The following is a 26,237-nucleotide window of genomic DNA, read 5'->3' as shown; positions in this document are numbered from 1 at the left end:
ATGGACAGCTCTAGAATACAATCACCACAAATGATGCTAGTATTTTGCAGTGCTTTTTATTTGTGTTTTTCAGTGTGTTGGCAGTTCTTTTTTTACTTTTTCCGAGAGCAGGGCTTGTTCAGCCTGGAGAAGAGAAGGCTCCCACGAGACCTTATAACACCTTTCAGTACTTGGAAGGGGGTCTCCAAGACAGCTGGAGAGGAACATTCTTTTGATAGAACAAGAGATAATGGCTTTCTAATGAAAGAAGGTAGATTTAGATTGGATATTAGGAAGAAATTCTCTATTCAGAGAGTGATGAGGCACTGGAAGGTGTTGCACAAAGTTTAGGATGCCCCATCATTGGAGGTGTTCAAGGTCAGGCTGGACAGGGCTCTGAGTAACCTGGTCTAGTTAAAGGTGTCCCTGCCCATGGCAGGGGCTGGACTAACTGGCCTCAGAAGGGCCCTTCCAACCCAAATTATTTTGTGATTAAAGGTGCTAGTACATTGTGGAATTTTTTTGAATGGTTTTGATAGAACACTTGTGACTGGAACTGAGTGTCCTGGGTTTTGCAAGTGAAAATAGGTGTCCTTTGATAGAAAATGAAGTTACTATTTTAACAAGGGAGAAGAATGTGGTTATGCCATTTAGGGTTAGACTTTTGAGTTCAGACACATTTGTATCATCTTAACTTTCAGAAATACAGTGAAGTTTCTGTAAATGGTTTTTGGTAATGTAAAGGTGTTTTTCTCTTTCTTTTTTTTCTTTTTTTTTTTCCTCAGCTTCAGAAATTGCTCACTATGGATCCAATAAAGAGAATTACCTCAGAACAGGCTATGCAGGATCCTTACTTCTTGGAAGATCCTCTTCCCACGTCTGAGTAAGTGGTTGGTTTATTAACCTATCAGTGCGTTCAGAGATACTTTAGAAGTGTGCTTCCTTTCTGCCCTAAGTATGTTTGTGAATATTGAGCTAAATACTGTCTAACAACCGAAGAAAGCTATAACCACTAAAATGCCATTCGTGGTTTTTAAAATTAAGTAGCATTTTTATTAATCTCTTGCTTTATGGAACTTTGATCCTATTAGTTGCAGCACTAATCTTGTTACTCACTGACAGGTTGATTATGCATGCTACAGATCTTGGTAGACAACTGCTAAGTGCCTGCAGGTCTGCTTCTCTGCCTCAGAATGCCAGATGACAGTCTCTAATTAGTTTACATTTTTGTCTTAGCCTTTGTTGTAAATTCACTGGGTGGGGAAAGTCAAGTCTGTGTCTCTGTGCTGTCATCCTTAACAACTTAAATCCATTTTCTGTAGACACTCCTCTTTTTTGTTTGCACAGGCGGATTTACAAAAGGGAGAAATTTTATGGACAGTGAATGATTTCATTAAAAATTAAGCCCTTCTTCCAAAAGGCTAGCCAGAGAGCATGACTGTACACCCTTTTAGGAAAGCTATTAGTACATCCTGTCTATGATTCTCTACCCTTATGTAGGAAAGAATTTATAAAATATGTATACTTATAAGGAATTAATTAAAAATGAAATGATTTCACTAAAGCCTGCTGGATTATTTATAGCATTTCCTGAACTGTCTCTGTGATTTAAAGTCATGTGAATGATTGGCTGTTGCAGAAACTGCTTTTAGGATAGTGTTTGGCTTTTTTCTGAAATTTAGGTTGACATTTTAATGTGAATACACAGTAAGTATTGCTAACATATGTACAGAGACTCTATTATAAATACGTTCTACTGATGAAGGGCAGGTAAATATTAGCTAGCACTAGAAGTAGCAAATCCATGTAGACTGTGAAGTATGAGTTGATAGGTGAAATTTCTAGTTACTTTAAACTTTTTTCCAGGTGATTTTTTTAATAGTCAGTGAAGTTTCAAGGAATAGTTTTAGTCCTGAGACTGAATTACACAATAGCTGTAAGTGAGATAGCTCTTTGTGCCCTTGTAGATACCTAACAAGTGATGGACCTTTCTAACCAACAAAAAAATTACTGGGAGCTTAAGTTAGTGTGTAAGAGAGAAATGAACATTAAAATCAAATATGAATACGTTTTTACAAAGTTTAGAAGATGGTGATAGTCAGACAGGAAAACTTCTCCCTTAGTTACAGGTATTAAATGATGGCTTAGGCAGCTTGAAACTATCATGGGTAAAGTGTCAATCTTACAGGTCTAACCCTTCTGTTCTAATACAGTGATAAATAGACTTTTTTGGGGGACAGTGTTTTTGCAGGTTGTCAAATCCCTTACCCAAAACGAGAATTTTTAACAGAAGAAGAACCCGATGATAAAGGAGACAAAGTAAGTACTAGAAGAACAGTATCATCATGTTTCACTGGCTTTTACACTATTTCCTGATTTTATGTTATTTCACGTACTGCTTTTGAGTTGAAATTTTTCTTTGTGTTTAAACAATTGAGAAGAACCAGCAGCAGCAGCAGGGCAATAACCATACTAATGGAACTGGTCATCCAGGGAACCAAGACAACAGTCACACACAGGGACCCCCACTGAAAAAAGTGAGAGTTGTTCCTCCTACCACTACCTCAGGTGGACTTATTATGACCTCAGACTATCAGGTATTTTGTTTTATTCACATATTATGTATTTGCTTTTCATGTTTAGAGCAGTGTTTCTTCAAACTAAAAAAGCAATTTTGTAAATGTCACTGTATTAACTGTTACTGTTTGGCATATTTTGATTTTTTTTTTTCAGATTAATTTAGTTGATTATTTGTTGATATCCTGATGTTCCTTAGTAGCAGTAAGAGAATTAGGATCAGACATTATTAGAGTTACTAATAGTTCCCTTCATATTAGGGAATGCTAATGGTTATGGACCAGGAGCCTGTTGTGCTGTGTTCTGTATCACCTAAAAATACCATTTCTTGCTTGAACAAGCCTGGCTGTGAAATAAGTATCTGAACAAGTGTTTTAGTTGGGTTAATGGATGTGGAAACAGTATTTTGGATGACAAATAAAGACTTTGCATGATGCTGTCATAATGTCTTTGGAAGATCAAGGGAGATTCCAGGTTGAGTAAGCCAAATATTGCAGATCTGAAGACAGGTGAGGTGGTAGCAGTCAGTGAGTGAGGAGGATGAGGAGGCACATTGGGAAAAAGCACTTGAGGAAAAACAAGAAAAATGTGTTCTGGCCTTCCTGCATTTGAGCTTGTGGTCAGACATTAAGAAATCAGAGCCTGGAGTATAAGAATATCTTTGCTATCCCAGCAAATGATACCTGAGTTTTTGGGTTTGGATAAGGCTACTACTGGAGATGGGGGAGAAGAGAGGTAAGGATAGAACCTTTAGTTAATACAAGCTTAGAAGTTACAAAAGAGGAGCAGGGAAGACTTCAAATGATTCACAGGAGCAGTTAGAGAACAGCAGATTTTAGCAAGCCTAGGGAATAGGGGATTTCAAGAGGAGGCATGCTATGTTAGCCTGCAGGAACTAACCATTGCATACTGGTTCACATGGAATGTGCAGTACAGGTGGCCAGACAGTCTTGGATGAAATCAAAGGATGGGGAAGTTGGAAACTACTGGCAATGTTTTCAGTTAATTTAAAGGTTGGTATCTAAATGTGAGACCCTGATAATGGAAACCCACTTAGCTGGGCTTACAGTCTGTAGCAAAACCTAGGGAGAATTAAAAAACAGAGTCAGTAAAGCTGCTGCTGTCAGCTTGCCTTTCAGTTTGATACAGCTTCTCCATGAGCCACCAGTGGGCTTTGAAATTTTGTGTTTCAGAGTTTGTTCCTGAGAGTACCAGACAGCCTCAGAAGCTGCCTGGGGGCAGCATCCTTACCTAAATCTGGGTACTCTCAGCATTGGCCAAAACTTGAAAGTACTACAAAAATGTAAAGTAAGATGATTTTCAGGAGCTTTATTGTGATACCCTTTATATAGTCCCCAAATGCCTTTGTTCAGTTTATCTCAGGGCATCAATAACACATCAGTTTGCAAGGCGTTCTCCTTGAGCAATATACATTTTTAGAGCTGTTTGAGACAGTGGTGAGCCTTAACTATAGTTCTGCAGGGTGGGGTGCCTCTAAGTATAAATGTCATCTTTCTTTTAGTAGGATTATCCATCACAGGCACTCTTACAGGAGTTTCATCCCTTTCAATCTGGCAAGCTGCAGTCAATTGCTGTTTTGGCCTTTTAATTGGCTCTTTCTTCCACTTCTTAAAAACACACACACAGAGCAGAAGGCAAATGCAGCTGTAACTTTCTTAATCTTGCCCTCGGGTGGAGTCACACATGTAAGGAGGTTGATTCAGAGGTTCTGTGTACTGTGTCAGGGAGCCCCATTTACATGCCCTATTTACATGCCCTTCACCTCATTTTGCTGCTGCATTTGTGGCATTTTGAACAAACTTCAGCTCCTAGTTCTGTGAGCCAGAGCTGAGGTTTGCAGGCTGACAAGTCAGAGGAATCAAATTGCTTGGCCAGAGTTGGCATTGGTTTGTTTTCAGTTCGTGCTCATCAGAATTTTTGTACTCGCAGATATCCATCCTGGGATTACAGCTGGGGGCAGCCCTTGTTGACAAATATTATTTCAGAATACTTCTCCCTTAAGATAATGATAACTGCTGCTTTTCTGTCTCAGGAGCTCTTAATGGTAACTTGACTACTCCTGATCAATCTTTCTGCTGTCTCTCTAGGAGGAAAAATACCTGGTTTTCAAAAAAATACATCCTTTTACCCCTAGCCTTGCAAAGAGGCAGTCAGTAGATTTGTTCTGATTAAAGTAACTGGAAAACATGATAATCAAAGAGAGGGGACCTGAACTTGCCAGCACTAGAACAAAAGCAGTTAAAAGTTTCCAGCTGATGGTTTCAGGTCTCCCTGAAAAAAATTCCTCACATTTTTTGCTTCTGATCCAGCAGCTTGAGGAGAGGGAAAACAAACATTACAATACAGCCCTCTGTTTTAATCAAACACCTGTTCCTTTGTTCTTCATTTGATTTGCTCAAATTCCCCATATAAAGCTTGTGAAGAAGGATTGCCATCTCCTGGAGAAGGCACACTAAGACAGTTTCTGCATTCCCTCAGAAGTCAAATTACTCTCTGCAGGGCACGTTGACCTCATATCCTTTTCTGCCATGCATAAAAATAGTAGACACATGGCACACAGACTTGCCTCCTTGTTTAAATCTGCAGTGTGACTCCCAAGGCAATGTGATTAAGCAGGCTGGAGCAATTCCACTACTCTTTTGCTTGGGATAACACTCTGGGTGCTTAATGGTATTTAGAAAAGATTGGATATTTACTTTTTTTCTTAAACAAAAGCCATTTGTTGCTCTGGCTGTCATGAAGGAATCTGATTTTTCATTGCCTCTGTCTTAAACTAAGATCTATTTTAGAAGTCAGGATGCAGGGAGTATTTTACATCTGAAATGAGTGGTCAGTTTTAAATGGTTACACTTGTGATGGTTTCCTACACACAGGAGCCACACGTGGGCATCACCAACATTTGCTCTTTGAAGTACATCCTTGTAACATGGAGAAGGGTGACCCAGAGCTGTGGCCCTTCTGCTGATGAGTTACTTAGTCCTTCCCTCAAGGCTGAAGGCGAATGTCAGCAAAGTTCAGTTACTGTGCTAAGGGTGTGGATCAGCAATGCTGGTTTGTTCCCACTGGCATTAAGTGATGGTCCAGCCAATTCTCCCCCTTTTGTCTAGAGGTGTTAGCTCAGTCCTGTGAGTGTGTGTTAACAAGTAGTGCGTGCTTTTTTTATTTCTGCCATCATCTCAGCTTCCTGGGTATGGCTTCTGTTCTAAATGCTGTACAAGAAGAAATTGGGGCTTTTGTTTTATGTTGTGACTTAATATTTTACTTTCTCATGCTCTTTCACAAACACCACAGTTTTTTCCAATTCAGGTCTCAGTAGCAATGCCCTAGTCCTGGAATAGTTACTTTATAGAAATTTCCAGACCTCTTCTAGAGGCAGCTTTTCCTAAAAAACATAGTATGTCCTGTGATATCAAGAATTCAGAAGCTACACGGTTTCTAAATGCTACAAAGTTTGTGAGGACATGTAAACCGTAATGAGAATGTAAACCAGCACAGTAATGTACCGAAGTTGTGTTAATTTAATGAAATGTTAAATCTACTAAGTGGTCAGATACTTAATGAAATTTTCACGGGCAGTCCTTTTTGCTTTATAACACATGATCAGTAAATAACAACTTTCAGGTTAAAATTAAAGTAGGCAGTTCCTGGTTTGTGGAGAACTTCTTGCAATGATGAATGCTCCACTCAAATAATTGTGGGAATGCTAGTTGAAAGGGGCCTCTGGAAACCATCCAGCCAAGTCTCCCACTTGGAGCAGGGCTGTTGCTAGTTCTGACTCACTCAGGTTAGCATGGCTTTGTTAGGCTGAGTGTTAAAAACCTTCGTAGAGAGAGCGCCCTCACAGACTCAATGGGCAAGTTCTTCCAGTCCTATACTGGGTCCTTAGCGGTCCCTCCTCCAGTGTCCCACCTGAACCTCCCAAGCCACAATCTAAGGATGTTTTTGCCTGAAATACCTGGTTCCGCTGAGGAACGTCACTGTTGTCTTTAAGGCTGCCGATAGATGACACCTTAGCCCAGTCACAGTGCTCTCAGCCTGTAGTCCTGGGTCACACAGAAGGGGAGCCAGTATATCCTCTATGTGTGAAAATCTCCAAATAGGGCACAGTGGCTCATCAGCAGTTAGATGCCTCACCTGGACCTCCACCCCAGCCTACCTTCCTAGGAGGGAGGTAGGAGAAGGGAGCTAGTAGAGAAGACCACTGCCATGAGTGGTGGGAGCCCAGTGTCATAGTAGCCATTGGTTGGAGGTTTGGCTGTGATGGGTGAAGATTGCCATTAGGGTGGATAGCAGAAGGCTGGCAGCTGTCATTTTCTGATCTGGTATTCCTGATACGTTACCTGCTGTAATCAGAGTAAGTGGAACAAAGCCTGGAAGTGCAGCTGCTTTGAGTGTGTGTGTACTGGGTGCCTCTTGAAGAAAGGAGTCAGTATGTGAAATTGTCTCGCCGTGTCCGTGTTACGAAGGGTTGTGTGTCTGTGCTTTGCCCCCCTGCAGCGTTCCAACCCCCATGCTGCCTACCCCAACCCCGGACCAAGCACATCGCAGCCACAGAGCAGCATGGGATACTCAGCTACCTCCCAGCAGCCGCCGCAGTACTCGCACCAGACGCACCGGTACTGAGCTGCACCCGGTGCCGGCGATGCGCTGCCGCTGCAGGACCGGCTGCGTGCCAGGAGCCCGCCTCGGGCCACAGAATGTACTGTACAACCACACCTCCCACCTGTCCGACCGCCACGACCCCCCCGCCGCGGGGCCGGGGGGCTCCCACCTTGTACCTGGTTTTGGGCTTAGACTTGAAAAGAAAGTGCTAGCACGGTTTGTGTTGTGGATATGCTACTTCTGTAGTTTACTTGACATGGTTCAGACTGACCGATGCATTTTTTTCAGTGACAGTCTGTAGCAGGTGAAGCTGTGAAATGTGCTAGGGGCAAGCATTTTTGTTGTCGTATGTGGTGAATTCTCTTGATGTAACAACTTCATCTGACCGATAGTACACGACATCTTTGAACTGGTACTTGAAACATACAGTGTATGTTACCATGGCAAAAAAGCAAACTAACCGTAACTCTCAGACAGTTTTGATAGACATTTATTTTTAGTGACTTTTGTGGGTTGGTTCATTTTCCAGCTAGATCGATGTTTTATGACCGACATGATTGCTACGATGAGATTTTTTTAAGAACATGGAAGCGTTTGCATTTTTTCCCAGCAATTACAGCGTCCCAAAGATTTATTTCCAACATAAGTTTTTTGTTTTTGTTTTGAAATCTATGACTTGACTGGTATTAAAGCTGCTATTTGATAGTAAAATAAGTATGTTGTCATTGATATAAACATGTTTGGTTCAGCAAACAAACTAAAATGATTGTCATAGACAGTGTTTTATTTTTTTGCTGTTGGTGTTAATGATTTGTGAGCATGCTTTGGGATTAAAAAAGCATGAATGATATTTCCTAAAAAGGTGCGGCATCCATTCAGATATTTTGTCATGATTTTTGAGAACCAGCTTGGTGTAGTGGATTTTAAATTTTGTTCAGTTTTTTTTTTTTTTAAATGTTCGCACGTTGTTTAGGGGTGCCATTCCTACTGCAGAGGAACAAGATGTTAGGAGAGCCTTAGAATTTATGAGGAAAAACTTACATACAATGTACTGTATCAAACTATTTTACATGAATGACACAAGTATTCTGAGTAAAAAAAAAATCAAACATTGTTAAAACAAGGTGTTATGTAATAAATTTATTTTTCATAAATCTGCATATGACCTTTGCCTGTATTCCTTTTTATCACTGAAAACCCCCTGCTCCTCCATCCATGCATCTGTATCCAGTTGTGTCCTGACAAACAGCATTCAACAGGAATTTATCTTGCAAGGCAGGCTTCCATTAACTGGTGAGAAGGATAATTTTTCTTTTAAACAGCAGAAAAAAAAATGCATTACTCTTGTTCTGTTCATGTAGCTGATCAGCTGGAGATACTCTAAAAGTGAGTTTATTAATAGCGACATTTCCTAGATCAGACAGTTCCTTTTCATCTACAAAATCCAGAAGCATTCCTGTCTGGATGTTCTTCAGAGGTTTCTGTAGCTCATTCTTATTTTGGTAGGTAATACCAGGCCATGATTTTGACATAAATATATGCAGTACACGCAGGATATTTGTCTGCAGGTGCTTCATGTAGTGTGAAGATCAACTGGTGTGATTCATCCAAATGCACTGATATGCCCATGGGGGACAAAACAAAAACCAAATGGTTAGCCTGCCTGAAAGGCAAACCATGTTTGAAGTGAAGGTTGAACTGCCTGACTGGATGGACTACAGGCTCAAGTATTCAGGAGGCTTAAAATTAAAGAAGAAAATCTGAATGCAGAATTTATACTGCTTTTATGATGCTGTATGATGCCCTTCTAATTTTGACATAAAAGGTGTCAAAATCTGTCTTTCCTTGATTTCTGGAACAAATTAATGTATAGGTGGGAGTGCCTTAAACTTTTTAGTTTGCTTTTCAAGTGAAAGCATTTTCAGTTTTTATTCTTAATTTATATATATAGGCTTTAAGCTTGCCCATTCAGTATTGTCCAGACTGTTCCCAAGTACTCAGATGGTGCCAAGAGTAACTTTTCTTTTGCTAAAGTGCTGTTGGCCCAGATTTTTGTTTCCTATTGATCTATATTCATATTAATGTGTAATAGATCATATTATTCATGTAATAGCAGACTTTATTTGATACCACTATATTGTGATGTCTGCAGTTGAAAAGTAGCAGCCTTGCTTCAATTTCTTTTTTGCAAAAGGAAATGCATCCAGTTGGCAAAAGATGCTCTTGCCATTAGTTTATCCCTGAATTTAATTTTCTTATTAAGAATATATTTGAAGTAAAGATGCAGCTTATCAAATAATTATAATAAAACTAAATTATATTCTGCATTTAGTTTTGAATAGCCTGCTACTCTTAATTTCATTCACTTATGTTCTGATTTTTAGTAGATATATCGCAGATTATATGAGCAAAACAGATCCTATGGGGAAGTCAAATCCTAATACTTGACTTGTACTGATGTCTCAGTCATCTGATCATTTGTTAGGAGATCCTTGAGATTTTTTTTCTCTAGGGCTTTGGAAAGAAAAAGTTTTTCAGTGCTTGGTATAACCTTTGGTACCTTGAAGACAGGGTCAGTATTGCAGATAAGGTATATCACATCATATTCACATCATGCAGGGATCTGCTGCATCAAATGAGCTTTTTAATACTGGCTTTAGAAATACAGAGGAAAAGGATCTAAATTACTTTCCTGAACTGTATAAAAATGTTAATCCTGTTGTTATGCTCTTGATGGGGCTTTTACATGAGGGTTACAGAGAGGGGAGGAGAAGAAAACACTTTTGAGAAGGGTTTAATAGAAGAGTTCCTGTGAGGAGATGGCAGCAGCAGCCAGCCTGCCAGCAGTGCCTCTTTCCTCACATAGCTCAGCTTTTGTTACTGGATTGAAGGACTTCAAAGCTTTTCCTTACTCACCAACAATTATCTGGACCCATCTGAGTGCATTTAAAATAGCTGGAGTCTGGGAGCCCCTCTTTGTTGCTGTGATTAAAGGACAAATTGTTTTGCTAGAGTAGGCTTATGTTGAAAATGGGCTACAAGCTTAACTTGATTGTGAGGATAAATGTGCTATTGCACCTTAACCTTGGCACTCCCAGCAAGCCTGGCCTGTGGCAGCTCTGCATTTATCATACCAAATAAAGACCCAGCTGCTTTTAGAAGAAATAAATAATTTTTGCACTGATCCCTTTTGAAGAGAGTTTCAGCATTAGTGGTGGGAGGAGCAGTCCCACCTTCCTAGAAGGAAGAACTAGAAGACTGGTTCTGTCCTGTTCTTTCCTGTTCATATATATGTAAATAGGAAAATGCTCAGTGCACTCACTGAGTTGCCCAGGGCAGTGCCCAAGCAATGCCCACTTGAGGGGTGGGCCAGTGTTCAAGTTTTCTTTTAGCTTTTTTTTTTTTTCCAGGCAAGGTTTAGGCTGGATATTAAGCAAAGGTTCTTCAGCCAGAGGGTTGCTGGATAGTGCAACAGGTTTTCCAGAGAAATGGCTATGGCACTAAGCCTGCCAGAGCTCAAGCACTTAGGTAATGTTCTCTTGTGTGCTGTGATTTTTGGGGCTGTCCTGTACAGGGCCAGGAGTTGGGCTTTGATGATCCTTGTGAGTCCCTTCCAACTCAGGATATTCTATGATTCCTTCATTCTGAAGCCACTGCTGGGCACACCCTCTTCTGGCTTCACGGAAAGGCCACCAGTGACCTCTCCCTTTCATGTGTGGTGCTTGTTGATTCTTTTGTGGGCATGGTTTGGCAGTGTGGCTGCCACCAAGTGGGTAATGGAGCTTGCAGGATCTCATAGGGCTTACTGTGTATCAGCAAGGAAAGACCTAGAGTATTTCTTGGAGCCAGTGATGAAGTTGCAGACAAGCCATTTGGAGTAAATACTGTTGCTGTGGCTAAGATGAGCCTCATTTCTGTAGAAAGAATGAGTAATGTGGTGCTTCCTTCATCGTATTTTAGTTCCTCCCCTGAATAGAGCAGGCTTTTTTTGTTGAGTAGGGAAGCCATCCCAGCATCTCCCTTCATGCTGAGTGGTGACAGTGCTTCAGGCTGCCAGTTCTGAGAGAGTTTAATATCCAGCTTCCCTGGAGACCAAGGTAGATGAGCCTAAATCAGTGTAATTTGCTTGTCACAGCTATGGATAAAGAACACTCTGTGAAATAATTTGTCAGACATCTGAATGATGGGATGTACAAACTGTACTCCAACAGTCGGATAGGGAGAGAAAAAGGTGCTTACCCTTTGAAAGCAAAACAGAAACACAGCTGCTGTTGTTTCCACCAGGTCTCTTGAGATAAGTTCCTCTCCTCAAGGATTTCAGGCAGCCTTTATCTTGGTGGTTGGCTTCGATGGTGGCAGGAGCTATCTCCAGAGGACTGTCTGTACTTGCAGGCATCCTGTGCTGGAGAACTGGGACTGGCGCTGATGTTAATGAAGCCATTGCCCACATGCCAGCTCCAGCCCAGGATGGGAATCTGGATGAGCTCCATCACTGTTCCCATGTCACAAGATGTTGAAAAGTACTTTTCAGCCTGCCAGGATTAGGGTGCCTTTCCTTGGCTCTCAAGGAGTTGAATTATCCCTGAGTTTAATTATCCATTCTCATTTCTGGTCCTATGTAGGTGGACTAGCTAGTGCCCTGAGCCGGGGGAGGTGGTGGAAGGGCTAGTGCAGGAGTGGTTGTTACTGAAGCTGCTCAGCACATCTTGGCACACAGCTCTGAGCCCATAGAACCACCAAGGACAGCCTTTAGGACTTGCTCTTGGGAAGTGTTTCCATTTGCTCAGCCGGGGATGTGGGAAAGTTGCTATATCCTTGGAGCAAGCCTTTGTTTAATGTTGTGGGAGCTGTGAATTTGTACAGTGTGTCACCCAGAGCAGCCGCCTCTCTGCCACCCGTTCGGTACAGACGGAATGCAGCGGCTCAGCGAGGGAGGTGAGGCAGGGATTTGTGTATGGACAGTGCTTACAGGAGTCCTGAGACAGAGGTGAAAAGCCCTTGAGCAGATGCTTAGGGAAGGCCCATGGTAACACTGAGAAGGCCCAGAGGTACTGTCTTGCCCTGAGGTGTAAAGAGCACCTGTCTTTCATGGGAACTCATTCCCTCTATGTCCCACTGTGCCAAAATCTGACCATGTCCTATATTGGTTTATGCCTTTAGTATTTGGCTGGTCTTTCCACAAGGTGCTGGCCAGGTGTATTAAGAGCTGCTCTTATTGATCACCTTTTAAAATAAAAATTCTGTTTCTGTTTATAGTGTTTCTCAGGTATAGTCAGGGACCTGTGAAGTTCCTACATTAGCCAGGCTTCACCTTAGTGAGTTTGTGCCCTTACTTGGGCAGGGGAGACAGTAGGTTAAAGTGTTTGGCATTCTTCACACCTGCTTCAGCCACGTGCTCCTGTAGATCAGAATATGGAGATACTCAGCAAACTGTGGAGAAGGATTCTTTGGGGATAAGTCCTGCATTTGTGTGCCAGCAATGATTGCTGTGGGATGGGGGGTTTGTTTTGAGGTGTGCTCAGCTCAGTGCAGACAGCTCATACACAGCTTGGGCACTCCTGATGTCCTCTGTACCTGCTTTGCTCTGGTGCTCTGCTCCACCTTGCTTTCAGACCAAGAAAAGGTGAAAGGAGTGTGATGTCCCAGCCCAGGAAATCCCTGTATAAACTCCTAAAATACATTGCACTGCCACCAGTCACACAGGTATGCAATGCAGCTGCATAATTTACTTGCACAGCAGACAGAACCAGCTGGTTTGAAAATCCCTCAGTGTCTTTGGAGGCCTTGCTGGGAGAGCCCTGCGGGGACTTGTGACACAGGGCAGCCTGTGGCTCCCGAGTGATGGACAGACAATGCCCAGAACTGATGAGCAGCTGCTTGATCAGATCTCATCCTGCTCCCACTCCATGGGTGAAGAGGTGAGGCTGTCATTTGCAATCACACGCTTCTCCAGCTCCCCAGGAGGAGGAGGAGGAGAAGGGAGGCTCAGGCGGTGCTGTGTGGGTCTGAGGGGAGGAGGGAAGGTGGTGTCTGTGGGCAATGACACGCTGGTCAGTCAGGCTGGCTGGTCTGGTGCCCTGGGGCTCAGCAGGACATTGATGGCACGAGATGCTGTGGGGACCCACTGTCAGGAAGGAGAGTCTGCTGGAAAACCTCCTTTTGTCCAACTGAACAGTTGCAGAGTGCGTGGGCGCTCCAAGGCAGATCTAATGGGCTGTAGGGGGAGTCCAGCTCATGTCCTGCAGCTGCCTTACCTGGTTCCTCACAGTGCTTCCAGTGTCTGCCGGGATCTGCATCCCTGTGTCCAGCCCCCTGGGGATTTATTGCTGTGCCCAGGCCCACGAAACATCACTGAGTGCAGCATCCCAAGTGTGTGAGCAGGGAGACACAGTCATGGGGTAAGTTGGTGACACAGGTGCCAGACCACTGCTCTAATGAACCACACATTGGGTTGTGTTTACAGGAGATGATCATTCTGGTTAAAATATTGCAGAGTGGGAAATGGCTCTAAGAGTGATTTTCATTTCCACCAGGAAAGAAGGCAGGGAAAATGGATCAACATAAAACATTTTCATGAAAGCTTGTCTGTCACACTTTTCTATCTGATGGGGTTTTTTCAAATAGAGAATCAAAGGTAAGAAATCCAGTTCACTGGGAACAAGAAGGAATGGTATCCCAGAGGTTTGTGTTTTCATGGATAACGTATGCTGCACCATGCTGTGTCCATAGACCAGCAACATGCACATACGTGAAAGGAATGAGGAAAAGCCAAGCTGGAACCTGGATTTGGAGGACGAAGTGAGTGTAGCAAAGCTGCAGTTTGAACAAAAGGCCATGGAAGGGGAGCTGCCCCTGGTTTGGTTCCAGCACATTGTACACACGTGCCCAGGGGCAGTGACTGATCCCACTGTGCACTGCAGCCCAGGTGTGCTGCAGCCTCAAGTGCTGCTCCTGGGGTTCAGTCCTGAAGGGTGGAAAGGGGGTGCAGCTTTTGTTTCCTCTGCCTTTCTTTACAGAACACTGCAAAATGGGGCAGAGAAGCCCCAGTGTCCTCCCCAGAGCACACTGGAATATAGAGATGTCATCACTGATATTGAATCTGCGGGTTATTCCTTAATAAAAGCTATTTCCAGAGAAAAGGGTTAAACATCCACACTGAAAACCATTTTCACTGGCTGGAAACCTAATTAATGGATTGTAAAAATTATTTTCCTTGAGAGTAGCACCTTAAACAGTAATATTTAAACAGGGTAGTTTATGCTCCATGGGGTTACAAATACACCTTTGCTGATCCTTGTGTAATTCTTAATAATGCCAGGAAATAAAATATTGCTTATGCTAATTACTTATAAAATTATAATATCCAAGAACAAAATTAATTAATAGTAATTTTTTCTGAATTAATATTCAGAACAAAATCCTGTGCATAAGGAACAATGATGCAGAACATAGCCTGTCCTGAGAGGTTATTGATCTTCACAGTGATGTATCAGGGCAGATTATTGTATATGTGTATTTTTTTTTTTTCCATTGGTATTTCAGTTGGTCTTTTGATCAGAAAATCTTACAGCAGCAGTGGCTTGGAGCAAATGCATTTGGGGATCAGGATCTTCCAAATAAACACCACACACTCCCTCAGGCTTCCAAGTCACACAGGGAGGGGAAGAAAATCCCCTCAAAACCTGAGACACATCAAACCACAGAGCGTGGAAGGTTATACATGAGTTTGTCAGTCCACGGACTCTGAAAATACCAAAGCTGAGGCCACAGTAAAAGAAGTTAAAAGGTGTGTGCCAGGATGAAACCTACCTGGAGAGAAAAGCAAGCCAACATTCTGGAGGTACTTTGGAGGGGCATGAATGCAAGGGTGCTGCAGGGCGAGCAGGCAGTGATGTGGTTTGGGGCTGGGCAGTACTGGGACCTGCTGTTCTCCCCCATGCCAGGGGCTGAGCCCACGGCCGAGTCCCCTTTGCATTCCCAGATGGCACCAGCACTTCCTACTGCTGCTCCTGCCCAAATCAAGCTCCCCTCACTCCCAAAATGTCCCTCTGGAGCTGGTGCCTGGCAGTGGGGAGTGAGCCTAGGGAGGGCTTTGTCCCTGGGGCAGAGGCTGGGTCAGGGCTGGGTGGTTGCCGGCGCTCATCTCCACTTAGTGCCACATTGCATGGAAGAGAATCTGATACAAATCAGAGCAAATGCAGCTCTCAGGCTCTTACTGATCAAGCCTCGCACAGAGGGTGCTATTTCTAATAAATATTTTAGGCAGTAAAACATCCTTCAGAGAGGGCTGCTACATTCCTGTTGTGTGCCTTCTTGCTGGGAGAAGCCTGCCTTAGCTGCTTCAAATATTCAAATGCTTGATATATAGTTACTGTTTTATGGAAAAATGCCTCTGGGTGAGATATGTTTAATAGAGAGAGGCTAATATGTGAGTGATTTATCTCATTTTGCCAAGTTCATGCCTGCAATTCAATAACCCCATGAGCTACACTTAACTGTATTCAATAAAGATGATCTAGAGGAGATGTTCGTGCAGGTGAAGGATTCAAGAACTGGAGGAAAGGTTGTTATAAATAACTGGGTCTGAAGTAAACAGGGAGCTCAGGCAGAACTCTTCCCCAGGATAAATGTCTTGAGCATCATTAAACCAGCACAAATGGCTCTGTGAGCTGCAAAGATTTCTTCCTCTGAAAGGAAAAAGCTGTGAGAGAGACTTTCATTAGGGAGAAAATGCCACCCTGCGCTCCGGCCGTGACCCAAATCCTGCGGCAATCCTTCGCGAGCTGTCATCTTGGGGAGCATCCCCAGCAGAGCGTGCCGGATCCTCTGGCAATGAGGCAGTGTTACAAAGGGCACAGGAAGGTGCTTTTACAAGCAGGCAGAGGAAAGAGGTGTGACAGCCCAGGGCTTTATTCTCCATCTGCTTTAGAAAACCTTCAGACACGTACCTGGGTGTGCAAAGTGCTTTACAGACAGCCCTGCCTGCAAACTCTGACAGCATGACAAGGAAATGCAGGCTCTAAAAGCTGTTCAGGGCTGTAATTGCCCAGTTTGATTGTAAAACTAAAGTAAACAGCACTGGCAGCTGAGTCACCCTATTGCAGACCCGAAGCACTTCTAAATTAGGTCTAAAAATATCTTGTACGCTTCTAAGTTACTGGCTGAATGGAGAAGAAAAGGGCACTGAAAAATAGAGGCATCACAACACAGACAGTGACTGCCCAAGGCTTTGGGGTGAGTGTGAGCGCTGTCCCTTGCCCAGCCCTGTGGCCAGCACGGCTGTGTGCCAGCCTGGGCCGGGAAGGGGCTCTCAGCCTCTGCCCCGCAGCCAAGGACCACAGCCCACCCCAGACAGCCAGCTCCTAGCTGAAGGTGTAGAGCAGTTGCAATAGCAGGGAAAAGGGAATGGTTTTCGGCCAAAAAGCTGATGGAAGAGGCCTGGGGACGGCAAATAGGCCATGGCCATTCGTTGCCTTTTCCCAGCCAACACCTTGGAGGCATGGAGCAAAGGCAAGAGGCAGTAGCTTCAAACGGAGAGGTGCTTTCACACCACATGTCATTACACAGTGGGGCTCTGCCATGGGAGCCTGCCAGTGCCAGCCACCGCTTCAAAATGCGGCAGGGAAAAGTCATGAAAGGAAAATAATTTAAACTCTATTGCCTACAGAGACACTAACTCTGGCCCAGGAGGTCCCTCGGATCCCCATGGGTGGGGAGGAGAGGCTGGGAAGGTGCTGGAGTGGGTTCACCCTGTCCTCACCCTCCTCTCATGGCATCTGTGGCTGGTAGGGACAAGCTGTGGGGTCAGATGGACAATTGGTCTGACCAAGGGTGGCTGCTCCTCTACGACAAGCAGGCTCACACAGTGGGGGCAGCTGTCCCTGAGCCACCACATGAAGGTCACTCTGTGGCTGCAGCCTGGCAAATGCGCTCTGCTCAGCCCCCTCATTGCTCAGAGTGGCCACTCGCCCAGCACAGCTGGAGCCTTTTGATATGGGATGCCTTTGCCTGATCATTGCCTGACAGTCAAAGCCCAAAGTCTTCAAAAATTTGAAAATCATCAGCCTTGGAGCAAAGTGAGTGAGAGGAGACACTGAGCTGGCAGGGTTAGAGGAGGAGATGAGAGAGCAAAGGTGCCAGAACCCCCGGGGTACTGGCTGCTGCTACCACAGCTCCTGGTGCAGGTACCACCAAGAGCATGGGCATTGCTGAAGGGAGTGGGAAGGGCCTCGGGAGCTGTAGGATAGTTGGCAGAGGCAGAAAGGAGAGCAGATGGAGGAAAGGACAAACATGAGCAGTGGGAGCACCCCAATCTGTGCAGCCCGCCGTGGTACACATGCTACACGCTCCTGGTTTTGACTTCTCTTCCCAATAATTATTGCATTGGAATAAACAAACCAGCTCTTACCCCCTGCAGAGTCTCTGGTGTTTCTGGTGCCCACAGTCCTCTTCAAAGACCCAGCAGGCAGAGCAGGAAAGGAGCTACAGATCTTGTTTCCATCCTGACACATCATTGCCACAGATGGGGCTGGCAGCAGCAGCCTGGGCTGAGGCACAGCCAGCTGCTCAGCTCGTCTGGGATGGAGCTTGGGATGACTGGAGCACTGGAAGGGATTTTCCAAAGCATGTGTCACAAAGCTGACAGTTTTTGGGTTTCCTGCTACTTTCAGAGGAGGCTTTGCTTGGCATGAGCTCATCTGTTTGTCAGGTTTGGCAGGGGCAGCCAAAGCACTCAGCCCACGTGGGCTGCACGCAGCCTCACAGCACCTCTCTGAGTCCTCGCCAGGGCCAAAGGAGATGCCTGGCCCTGGCATCCCACACCCCCTTGCCAGCCCTCCAGTGGGCCAAGTGCCTCAGCAGGAAGCCTAAATATACTCAGGTCTGTGGGGTGCAAGTTTGGAGGGACATCTTAAAGCACTACAGCTACAAGTCTGTCTGAGCCCGGCGTCCAGGACAACCTCCAAGGGTTTCTTTAGGTCAGTCGCTCTTGTGCCTTTCCAAATGTTCAGGAAAGGTCATTTTTTCCAGCTGGTTCAAACAAAGACTAATGCTGATGTTTTTCTAAAAGCTTTCCAAATAGGTTTTTGAGCAAAGCTGTACAGGCCAGGAGTGGGAGTAACAGAGATGTGCAAAGGCTCTGGAGAGAAGAAAAACTCTTCTGGGTTGTCTTTGTTCCTCAGTCTGTCGATAAAGTAGCTAATTGGGCTTTTATTTTTTCCCTTTGGTTGTCATTCTTTTTGGTTGTTAATATGTTTGTAGCTGCCATTTATGTAAAACACCCTGCTAAAATTTATCCCAGTTGTCTTTTCACTCAAAAGCCACAGAAATATAATGTATTATATTAGGCACTGATCTACCACCTCAGTGATCTCCCTCTTTAACATATTTTTCAGTTCTCTGTTTGGCATCTCTGTTTGCTGTGTTTCTTGCACACCCTGGAACTATTTTGCATCCCATCTGCCCTCAGCAGTGGTACCCTGGTGACCTGCACCAGCATCCATGCAGGGAAAAGTCTGGGGTAATCTGAAAGACACAGTAAAAATAGCAAATCTCTCTCTCTGGATCCGAATAAACCGACCCTTATAAATATGCAGAGTAATAAAACCCTTAATGCAGTGTGATTAAAAAGTTACGGTTCCCCCAGCAACCCTCGCGCGTGCCGAGGCTCCGAGATGGCTTTGCTGGGAAATTAATGCCTCCCTCTGCCTCCGTGCGCCGCACCAGGGCCAGGGTTGCCATGGGAATGGGAGGTCAGGTTCTGCCTGGTGGGAACACTGAGAAACTCTCTGCTCCCCTGCCCTGCCCTGCTCTCCTGTGCCTTGGTGACTGGCAGTGCCTCCTGCAGCTGCCTGCTCCCAGCACAGTGCCTGAGAGCAGATTCCTGCCCCCCCGGCCAGGCACAGACTTCCCCCCACCTGGCACCTCTGTTTCAAACCCCTTTTTCTTATCTTTGCCTCAGCACTCGGTGCTTCCCAAAATGTGCTCTTTTTGTTTTGGTTTCTTTCAGTCCTCAGGACAGTGAGGCTTGTCACACTGCCAGCAGCCTTCTCCTTAACCAGCTCTGGGTCAGTCCTCTCAGCTCTCCCTCTCCTTCTTGCTTTTCCCTGTGTGCCCTTACTGGGGCCACAAGCGCCTGCTGAGCCCTTTTACATGAGGGCTCTGCAAATCATTTGTGCAAAATAGATTGGATGAATGTCCTGGATACCCTGGGTGGGTGATCCCATGCCCCTTGTTTGCTCAGGGAAGTGGGTGAATCTCATCCACAAACAGCATTGCTCTCCAAGCCTGTCAAACAGTCAATGAGATATGAGGTTTGGTTTTTGGAGGGGAGCAGGTAAGGAGCCCTGTGGGCAGGAGCAAACCCAAAGCGAGAATAAGGTATGAATTCTGCGAGAGGCATCAGCCCTCAGGAGCTCTCAGCCAGGATTTATGACACACATCAGGATTTTAATGAAGACAGAGTGTCTTTCTCCCAGACTCCCTCCTGCTCGGGCAGGAATTGCCGGGCTGGATGTGGGAGCTCCGGGCTGCAGTTTTATGGCCGGTTACACAGGAGGGTGGGCAGCTGATGGCAACGGCCCCTCAGCCTTCCCAGTTATGACTCTCTGAATTTCCAGCTGCTCATTCCCTTGTAGTAGGTGTCATTTACACAGAATGGAATGTCACCCAGTTGGTGGCCGGGAGCAATGCCACGTGGCTGCTGGGAGAGGCAGCCTGCCCCTGGCAGCCCCCAGCCTGCTGCACACAGCTTCCGTCACTGCAGCTCCTGAAAGCTCCCTTGGGAGGAGTTGGTCACACAAAGAAATCTGAATAATCCAAACGCTCCCTCCAGGTGTGACAGAGATCTCCCACACACCTGTGCTCTGGGAGCATGAATAGGATACTGGCTGTGAACAAAATGCTTGGTGATTTTCACAAATCTCTTTGCAGATATTTTTCTTCCCTCTCCATCACCACCTTGCCTGGCAGTAGAAATCCTTCTTGCTCTTCTTTCCCCCACCGCTTTCCCTGCTAAATTATAACCTCAGGAGAACGTGTCTACCTCTGCTTGCTGTACCATGGCTATCCATTAAACTCCATATTGTCTGTTTTATTTTCATCCATTTTTCTTGTAGGTAGCATTACTCAGAGGCTGTTACTCCAGAATAGCAAATAAACACTCAGATTTTTTTTTCCCTATAATTTCAGTGTGATTAGAGATGTACTCTATTAAGCCAAAATAGACAAGGGACTAATGAGAGGTCCTGTTTCAACTCCACAAGAAGGGCAGGCAGGGAACTGTAGGTTGCTGTCTTTCTCCTGCAGGACACATGCTGCAGTGAATGCTGATCTTTTACTGAGCAAGACTGGGAGCCTGAAGAAATTCTTGAAAATGAAGCTCCAGGATTTACAGATTCCTATCTCCTCCTTTCTGCCTTAGTTTTGTGAGGATCAACAGGTCTCTGGGTCCAGGGATTTTACCTAGAGAGCAACATGACTGGTGCAGCAGCACTGCCCATATGTGGTGCCTCCTGGCAGAGCTAGAGGGAAGGTGCCTGGGCAGTTTGGAAGGGAGTTATTTCCCCCCCCTCCCTGTGTTAATGGGAAGCTGGAAGCTAGGCTGCTACTGCTAGTCTGTAAATCCATGCCATTACATGAGAACTGCAGCTTTCATTCTTTTGCAAAAAAGTGGGAAAACTTGTAAATAGAAGACCTCATATGTATTGGAATTCACCTTGAGATTCATTAGCTTTATTGCTGATTTGTTGAGCAAGGAGCCTTCACACTGTTAAGAATGCACCCAACAAAATGAACACCACTTAAGCACTTGGCCACGCTTCGGGATTGTGGAGGGATGAGCAAAGCCAAAATATAAACCCGGTTCAGCCTTTCCCCTTAACTCCTGCTGCAGTGCATCAAGATGATTTAATCCAGGGGCAAAATAGGCAGACAAGGACCAGGCCCAGGAGCAGCCTGTGAAATCCAGCCAGCAACCCCTGGATACCCCTCAGGTCCATCAAAGGATGAGCACCTGGCTGTAAGGTGTATTTAATAAGTGTCAGATTAGCTGAGCTCTGGGAGATGCTGTTGGGATGTGGGAAGCAGAGAGGAGCTCTGTGGAGGATTGGTGCCTCTGCCACAGGCTGTGAGGAGGGTGTGCCCACATTGTGAGCTCCTGGCACCCGTGTGGCACCTGTGTGTGGCACTGCCCCTGCACTGCTGCTGAGCACTGCACTTGAACTACATTTTTGAGTGCTGCTTGTGTCAACTAGACACAGATAGTCTGGCTTTAAAGCAATCAGTCAGACCTGGAGAGGTCTATGAAAATCATAGAGTGTGAAGAGCAAATGGGACAGCTTGGTTTTTAAATTAATGCAACCAGATTCACTGTAAATTCTTATTAACCTAGGCTGGCTTTTCTCTCGAAATATTCATCATGGTGTGAGCTCTCCTCAGTTGCCCTGAGCTCTGCAAACAATGCAGTCAGTCACCTGAACACTTTGCATTCCTCTTTGGTGCGTGGACATAGCAGCAACTGTTCCATGAAGGTTTCCCATTTATCAGATGGATGATGGAAACCAGGATCAGCCCCTGTGCCTGACTGCTCTGGGGCTGCTGTGCTGGAGGCTCTGGGCTCGCACCTCCAGGGCACAAGGGCAGCCGAGTGTTTTGGGGAAGGGGCTGGGCAGGAGCCGGGCACAGGCCGGCTTCCATCCAGGGACTGCGGGAGGAGCCCCTGGAGCCGCTGGGAGCTGCTGTGCTTCCCGGACAGACAGACAGACAGACAACACGGGGCAACATGGGCACTGCCCAGCCGGCCAGGCTGCCCCAGCCTTCCTGGCACTCCCTGCAGCGGCAAGGATGCTTTCGGCAGGCTTCCTTAGCCTCCTCCCGGCGCAGGCATCGGGCGGAGCTGCCAAGGTCTGCCTTGGAGAGCACCGCGGGGCTGAGAGCCGGGCTGTGCCCTGGCGCTGCGGGCACAGCGCTTCCCCGGCTCCTGCCCCGGCCACAGCCCCCGCTCCGGGGAGAGCCCGCAGGCTGTGCCAGGCCGAGCAGCTCTGCCGACAAGAAACACACGGGATTTGTGAGGCTTTGGGCGGGCTGGTGGCGGCGATGCCTCCGGCCTTAGCAGCGAGTGCTGCCCGGTGAGCGCTCAGCTGTGCGCCGGGCAGACGGAGCCACCGCCTCACCTGTGCCCAGCACAGCCCTCGGGGCAAAGGAATATTTCTAGATTTGGTGTGGAAAGGACCGTCTGGGAGCTCTGCATCGCTGGCTCCAGTCTCAGCACCGCGGGTGATCACCGCCTCCCATTCCCCTCAGAGAGTGATCATCCTCATCCTCGCCTTTGTGCCCTGGCTCTCCTCCCAGCAGCTATTCCCCTCTTCCATCCCAGCAGCTATTCCCCTCTTCCATCCCAGCAGCTATTCCCCTCTTCCATCCCAGCCCATGCTATTCCCCTCTTCCATCCCAGCCCACGCCCATGTCAGATCACTCTCGCTGTGGTTTTGGTGCCGAGTCTCCCGCCCGCCCGCTCCAGCGAGCCCCGGGGAGCTGCGAGAGGCGCACCCGAGTGTAGTACGGGATCGCACCGTAAGAGGGAGATGATTCCCTGTGGATTTCCTGGGGGAGCCGGAGCCCTGTCCTGACTGGGGGTGTCAGTGGAAAAGGTGGGCTATGGTGGGCACAGAGCTCTGGCAGAGAGAAGAAGAAGGGGATATCTCAGGATCCCTCACCTTGGGAGTGTGGCGTCCTTTCCATGGGTTTATCCCAGGAGGTTGTCAATAGGTCTTGGGAAGGCTGCTCTACCTGAAGGATAATTTCAAGTATTCCAGTGTGTTGCAACACAAAAACACCTGCAATGTCTTCTAGCCAAAGTGTTTTAAATATTATTCGCTGTAAAGTCAATTTCTAACTGCCCCACAGAAGAAAAATATTAATTTTGTTGCAAAACCAGCCTTCCTCCTCCAAGGGAAGGAACTTTTTTCCCCAAGGTCTGAAGTCTTAGACCTTTTTGAACCATATTTTATTTTGAACTTCAACAAAAGAAATCAGATCAACCAAAACATATGTACAAGTGCCAGTATCTTGCATTATCACCCTGGCTGCCTGGAAAACAGCACCACATTCCACACTGTTCATTTCTGGAGGAGATCTGAATTCAGGGACAAGGTGCGAGACATTTTGAAAAGTCTTCATTAAAGTGCTGAGATATTTCCCACCCTCTCCTCCTCTTCCCTTCACACCTTTTTTTCCCCCCTTCCTTCTCTCCAAGCCTTGTCACAGGAGGTTAAGGAGCAGAATTACATTAACTGCCTCCTTCTTCCAGTGCACAGCAACCTCCCAAGTGGCAGACACTGTTTTGAAGCTGGAAAGGGCCTGAACTTTGCCAAGCTCAGAAGTTCCTGTGATGGCCCAAGAACAGGCTGAAGTGTCCCACACACCGTGGCCTGCTCTTCTCCTCCTGTGCCCTGGTGCTTCCAGCAAATGTTTTCAAGCCGCAGGAAATCTTGCCCGAGGCTGGCTGCTTGGCTCCATGGAATGTGCACGGCCCCCCACGGCATTAGGGAGAAGGGAGAGAGAAGGAGAGCAGCCTGCTGTGAGATGCTACGGTGGAATCCCCTCAGCATCTTTGCTAAGCCAAAGGTTTTGGGCTGCCAGACTTTTGAGGGAAGCAGATGGGCAGCAGGGACTCAAGAGGTGCCAGAGAAAGTCAATGGGAAGGTGCCAAGCAGGAAAGTCTCTTGCCAGGGTAAAGCTGTGGGCTGCTCTTCAGCAGGAGGGATGGGAGCAGGGAAATCCTTGAGGGTGGGACTGTGAGGAGAGAGTGGAGCAGGTCGTGTGTAGCTTTGGTCTCCCCCACATTCCCCTCCCAAGATACTTGTGTCCATGGGCTGTGGATCCTGCATGCAGCAGGTCCTGGACAGTGAGAGATGAGGCGGTGAGAATGTTGCAGCCCTCCCGTTTAACACGGAGCACTGGCAGGAGAGGGAAGGATCCCCTCTCCCAGACCTCACATCCAAGCACAAAGTGGAGGTTGATGCACCACAGCTGGTAGGAGATTTGCTCAGGGGGATGAAGATAAACTCATGCATTTCTTGCCTTCCCTCTATGGCCAGGAAGTCAAAGTTGTGAGCACTTGTTCTCTAGAGCTAAAAGCCAAAAGCACCAAGGCAGCTCCATTTCTAGTCTGCTGCTACCAGAAAGCTTCCCAAAAGGTAGGATCACTCTCTTCCTCTAGTGAGCACCTGCCTAGGTCAGAACTGCTTTTTGTTAGACATTTTACCAAAGGACAATTGCTTTTCTGAAGGGCTAGTGTTAACATCATCTTCTGCTTTCTTCTTTTATTTCCTTTTACATTTCATTCTAGGGTACCTTCTGAAAGAAAATAAACAAAAACCAAAAAAACACCCAAAAAAACCCCCCAAACCCCAAAACCCCAAAACAAGCAATCAAAAAAAACCCCAACCAACAACAAAACCCAAAAAACCAAAACCAAGCTACCTTAAGCATCATCCTGTGAAATTCTGTACAACTATCAAAAGAAGATTTGCTCCCTGTGCTAAGGTGCTGCAGTCAGTGCACGTGAAAGCAACAACCACAGGGGTGTGTCCAAGGGGCTCACTGAAGAGCCAGGGGAATGTGGGACATGGCTAAGGCTATTTGGGCAGTGCCAGATTTTGTTTCCAGAAACACCTGGTTTCTGCTCTGAGCAGGCCCTGCTTTGCCTTTTTCAGAAAGTTGAATCCTTTTGATGGAGGATAAGAGGGTGACTGAGCCTTTGGTGCAGGCAGGCAGAGCACTTACACAGATCTCCTCTATCTCTGACAAAGAAGAAAGAGGACCTCCACGATACCCACCCATTTTGGAAAAAAAAAAAAAAAACCCTCAAAATTCAACATAATTGCTTTTGGACAGTGAACTTCTTATTAGATGCACATTAATTTTCAGTGATGTTTTGAGCCCAAAGAAATTAATTTTCTTTTTATGAAAATATTTTTCTTGTAACTTCAGAGGATATCCCTTGAAGTATCTCTTTTCTAAGAAAAAAATAGGATGGGGTGACAAATGTCTACAATGTCAGAAATAAAAGAGAAAGAGAAATCAATACTTCCTCACCAAACTGTAGTTTTCAAATTGAATTCCCCTTCCCAGCTATGCCCTTGGCCCAGTTAAGGAATGATGGGAGGTGCTCAATAGTCTGTCAGCTGGACTGGGGCTCTGGTGACCCTGGGATTCATCACATCTCCGTGAGGGAACAGTCAGCTCTGCACTTACTCGAGGTCAAATAAGTTCACGAGGGCTTAAATCCATCCTCACCTCATCTGCCCCTGCCACCCTTCCAGGCTCTCCTTCAATGTCCTGGTCAGACTCCATCGACCAGGCTTTGGGGCTGCTGCTCAGGAAGAACAAAGTGTATCACCTTCTGGGAGGGAAAGGCTGCTTTGCCAAGCTTCAGAATTTGACAAATGTTTGATTTCCTGAAGCTCCCCTGAATTATAGAGAAGGATCCTTGGAAGAATGTTTAAAGTCCATGGGAAACTCCATGGAGCTGATCAGGAGATTCACTTTTTCTAAAGCTCACTTGTGGTCCAAACCAGAGCAATAGTGTAGACACATCCTTTACAACTGCCAAGCATCCAACACAGCTAAGCTACTGTTTACTTTAAGAGAAATAAAACTGTCCCCAAAAGCCAGAGCCTGCCTTGACTACAAGGGCAGAGCAGGCACCTTGTGGAACACTCAGAAATTCCTCCAGCATCCTGCACACCCCAGCACTCTCTGTGTCCCTGCACACAGCTGAGCCCAGCTGAGCTTTCAACTCTGACTTTTGTGCTCCCCCAGCTTTCACCCAGGGTACACCAGAGCTTTGTGTCTGCAAGGATGCAAGATCTGAGTCAAGAATTCTCTTCAGCCCTCCAAAGGCACCGCTCTGTGCCTGTGCAAGGCCACTGGACTCCTTCCAAATGAGCTGAGCTCTCTGGGATGGAGAAAAGTCCCCGTGGCCCTGTTTTGCCATACAGCTATTTCACTCTGTTTGTGTGCTGGCTGTCCATCTGCAAATGCAATGCAGAACTGGC

The 26,237-nt window shown here is 46.1% G+C and overlaps 1 protein-coding gene across 3 annotated transcripts in view; it reads left to right on the top strand.

The window, feature by feature from the left end:
• Nucleotides 1–8,240, top strand: part of CDK8 (cyclin dependent kinase 8) — a 67,498-nt gene extending 59,258 nt beyond the window's left edge. For 2 of the 3 annotated variants that reach the window (XM_084226034.1, XM_084226036.1), the window contains 4 exons: nucleotides 765–862; nucleotides 2,220–2,298; nucleotides 2,418–2,576; nucleotides 7,075–8,240. In XM_084226034.1, coding sequence (XP_084082160.1) covers nucleotides 765–862; nucleotides 2,220–2,298; nucleotides 2,418–2,576; nucleotides 7,075–7,200 — 462 coding nt within the window. In that variant the 3' untranslated portion in view covers nucleotides 7,201–8,240. The remainder of the gene's footprint in view (nucleotides 1–764; nucleotides 863–2,219; nucleotides 2,299–2,417; nucleotides 2,577–7,074) is intronic. The other variant, XM_084226035.1, reaches the window with a different exon arrangement.
• The last annotated feature ends 17,997 nt before the right edge of the window (nucleotides 8,241–26,237 follow it).

The sequence above is a fragment of the Fringilla coelebs genome, assembly GCF_963513975.1.
Source record: "Fringilla coelebs genome assembly, chromosome: 2".
Classification (NCBI taxonomy): Eukaryota; Metazoa; Chordata; class Aves; order Passeriformes; family Fringillidae; genus Fringilla; species Fringilla coelebs.
This window is presented reverse-complemented; position numbering and strand designations above follow the sequence as displayed.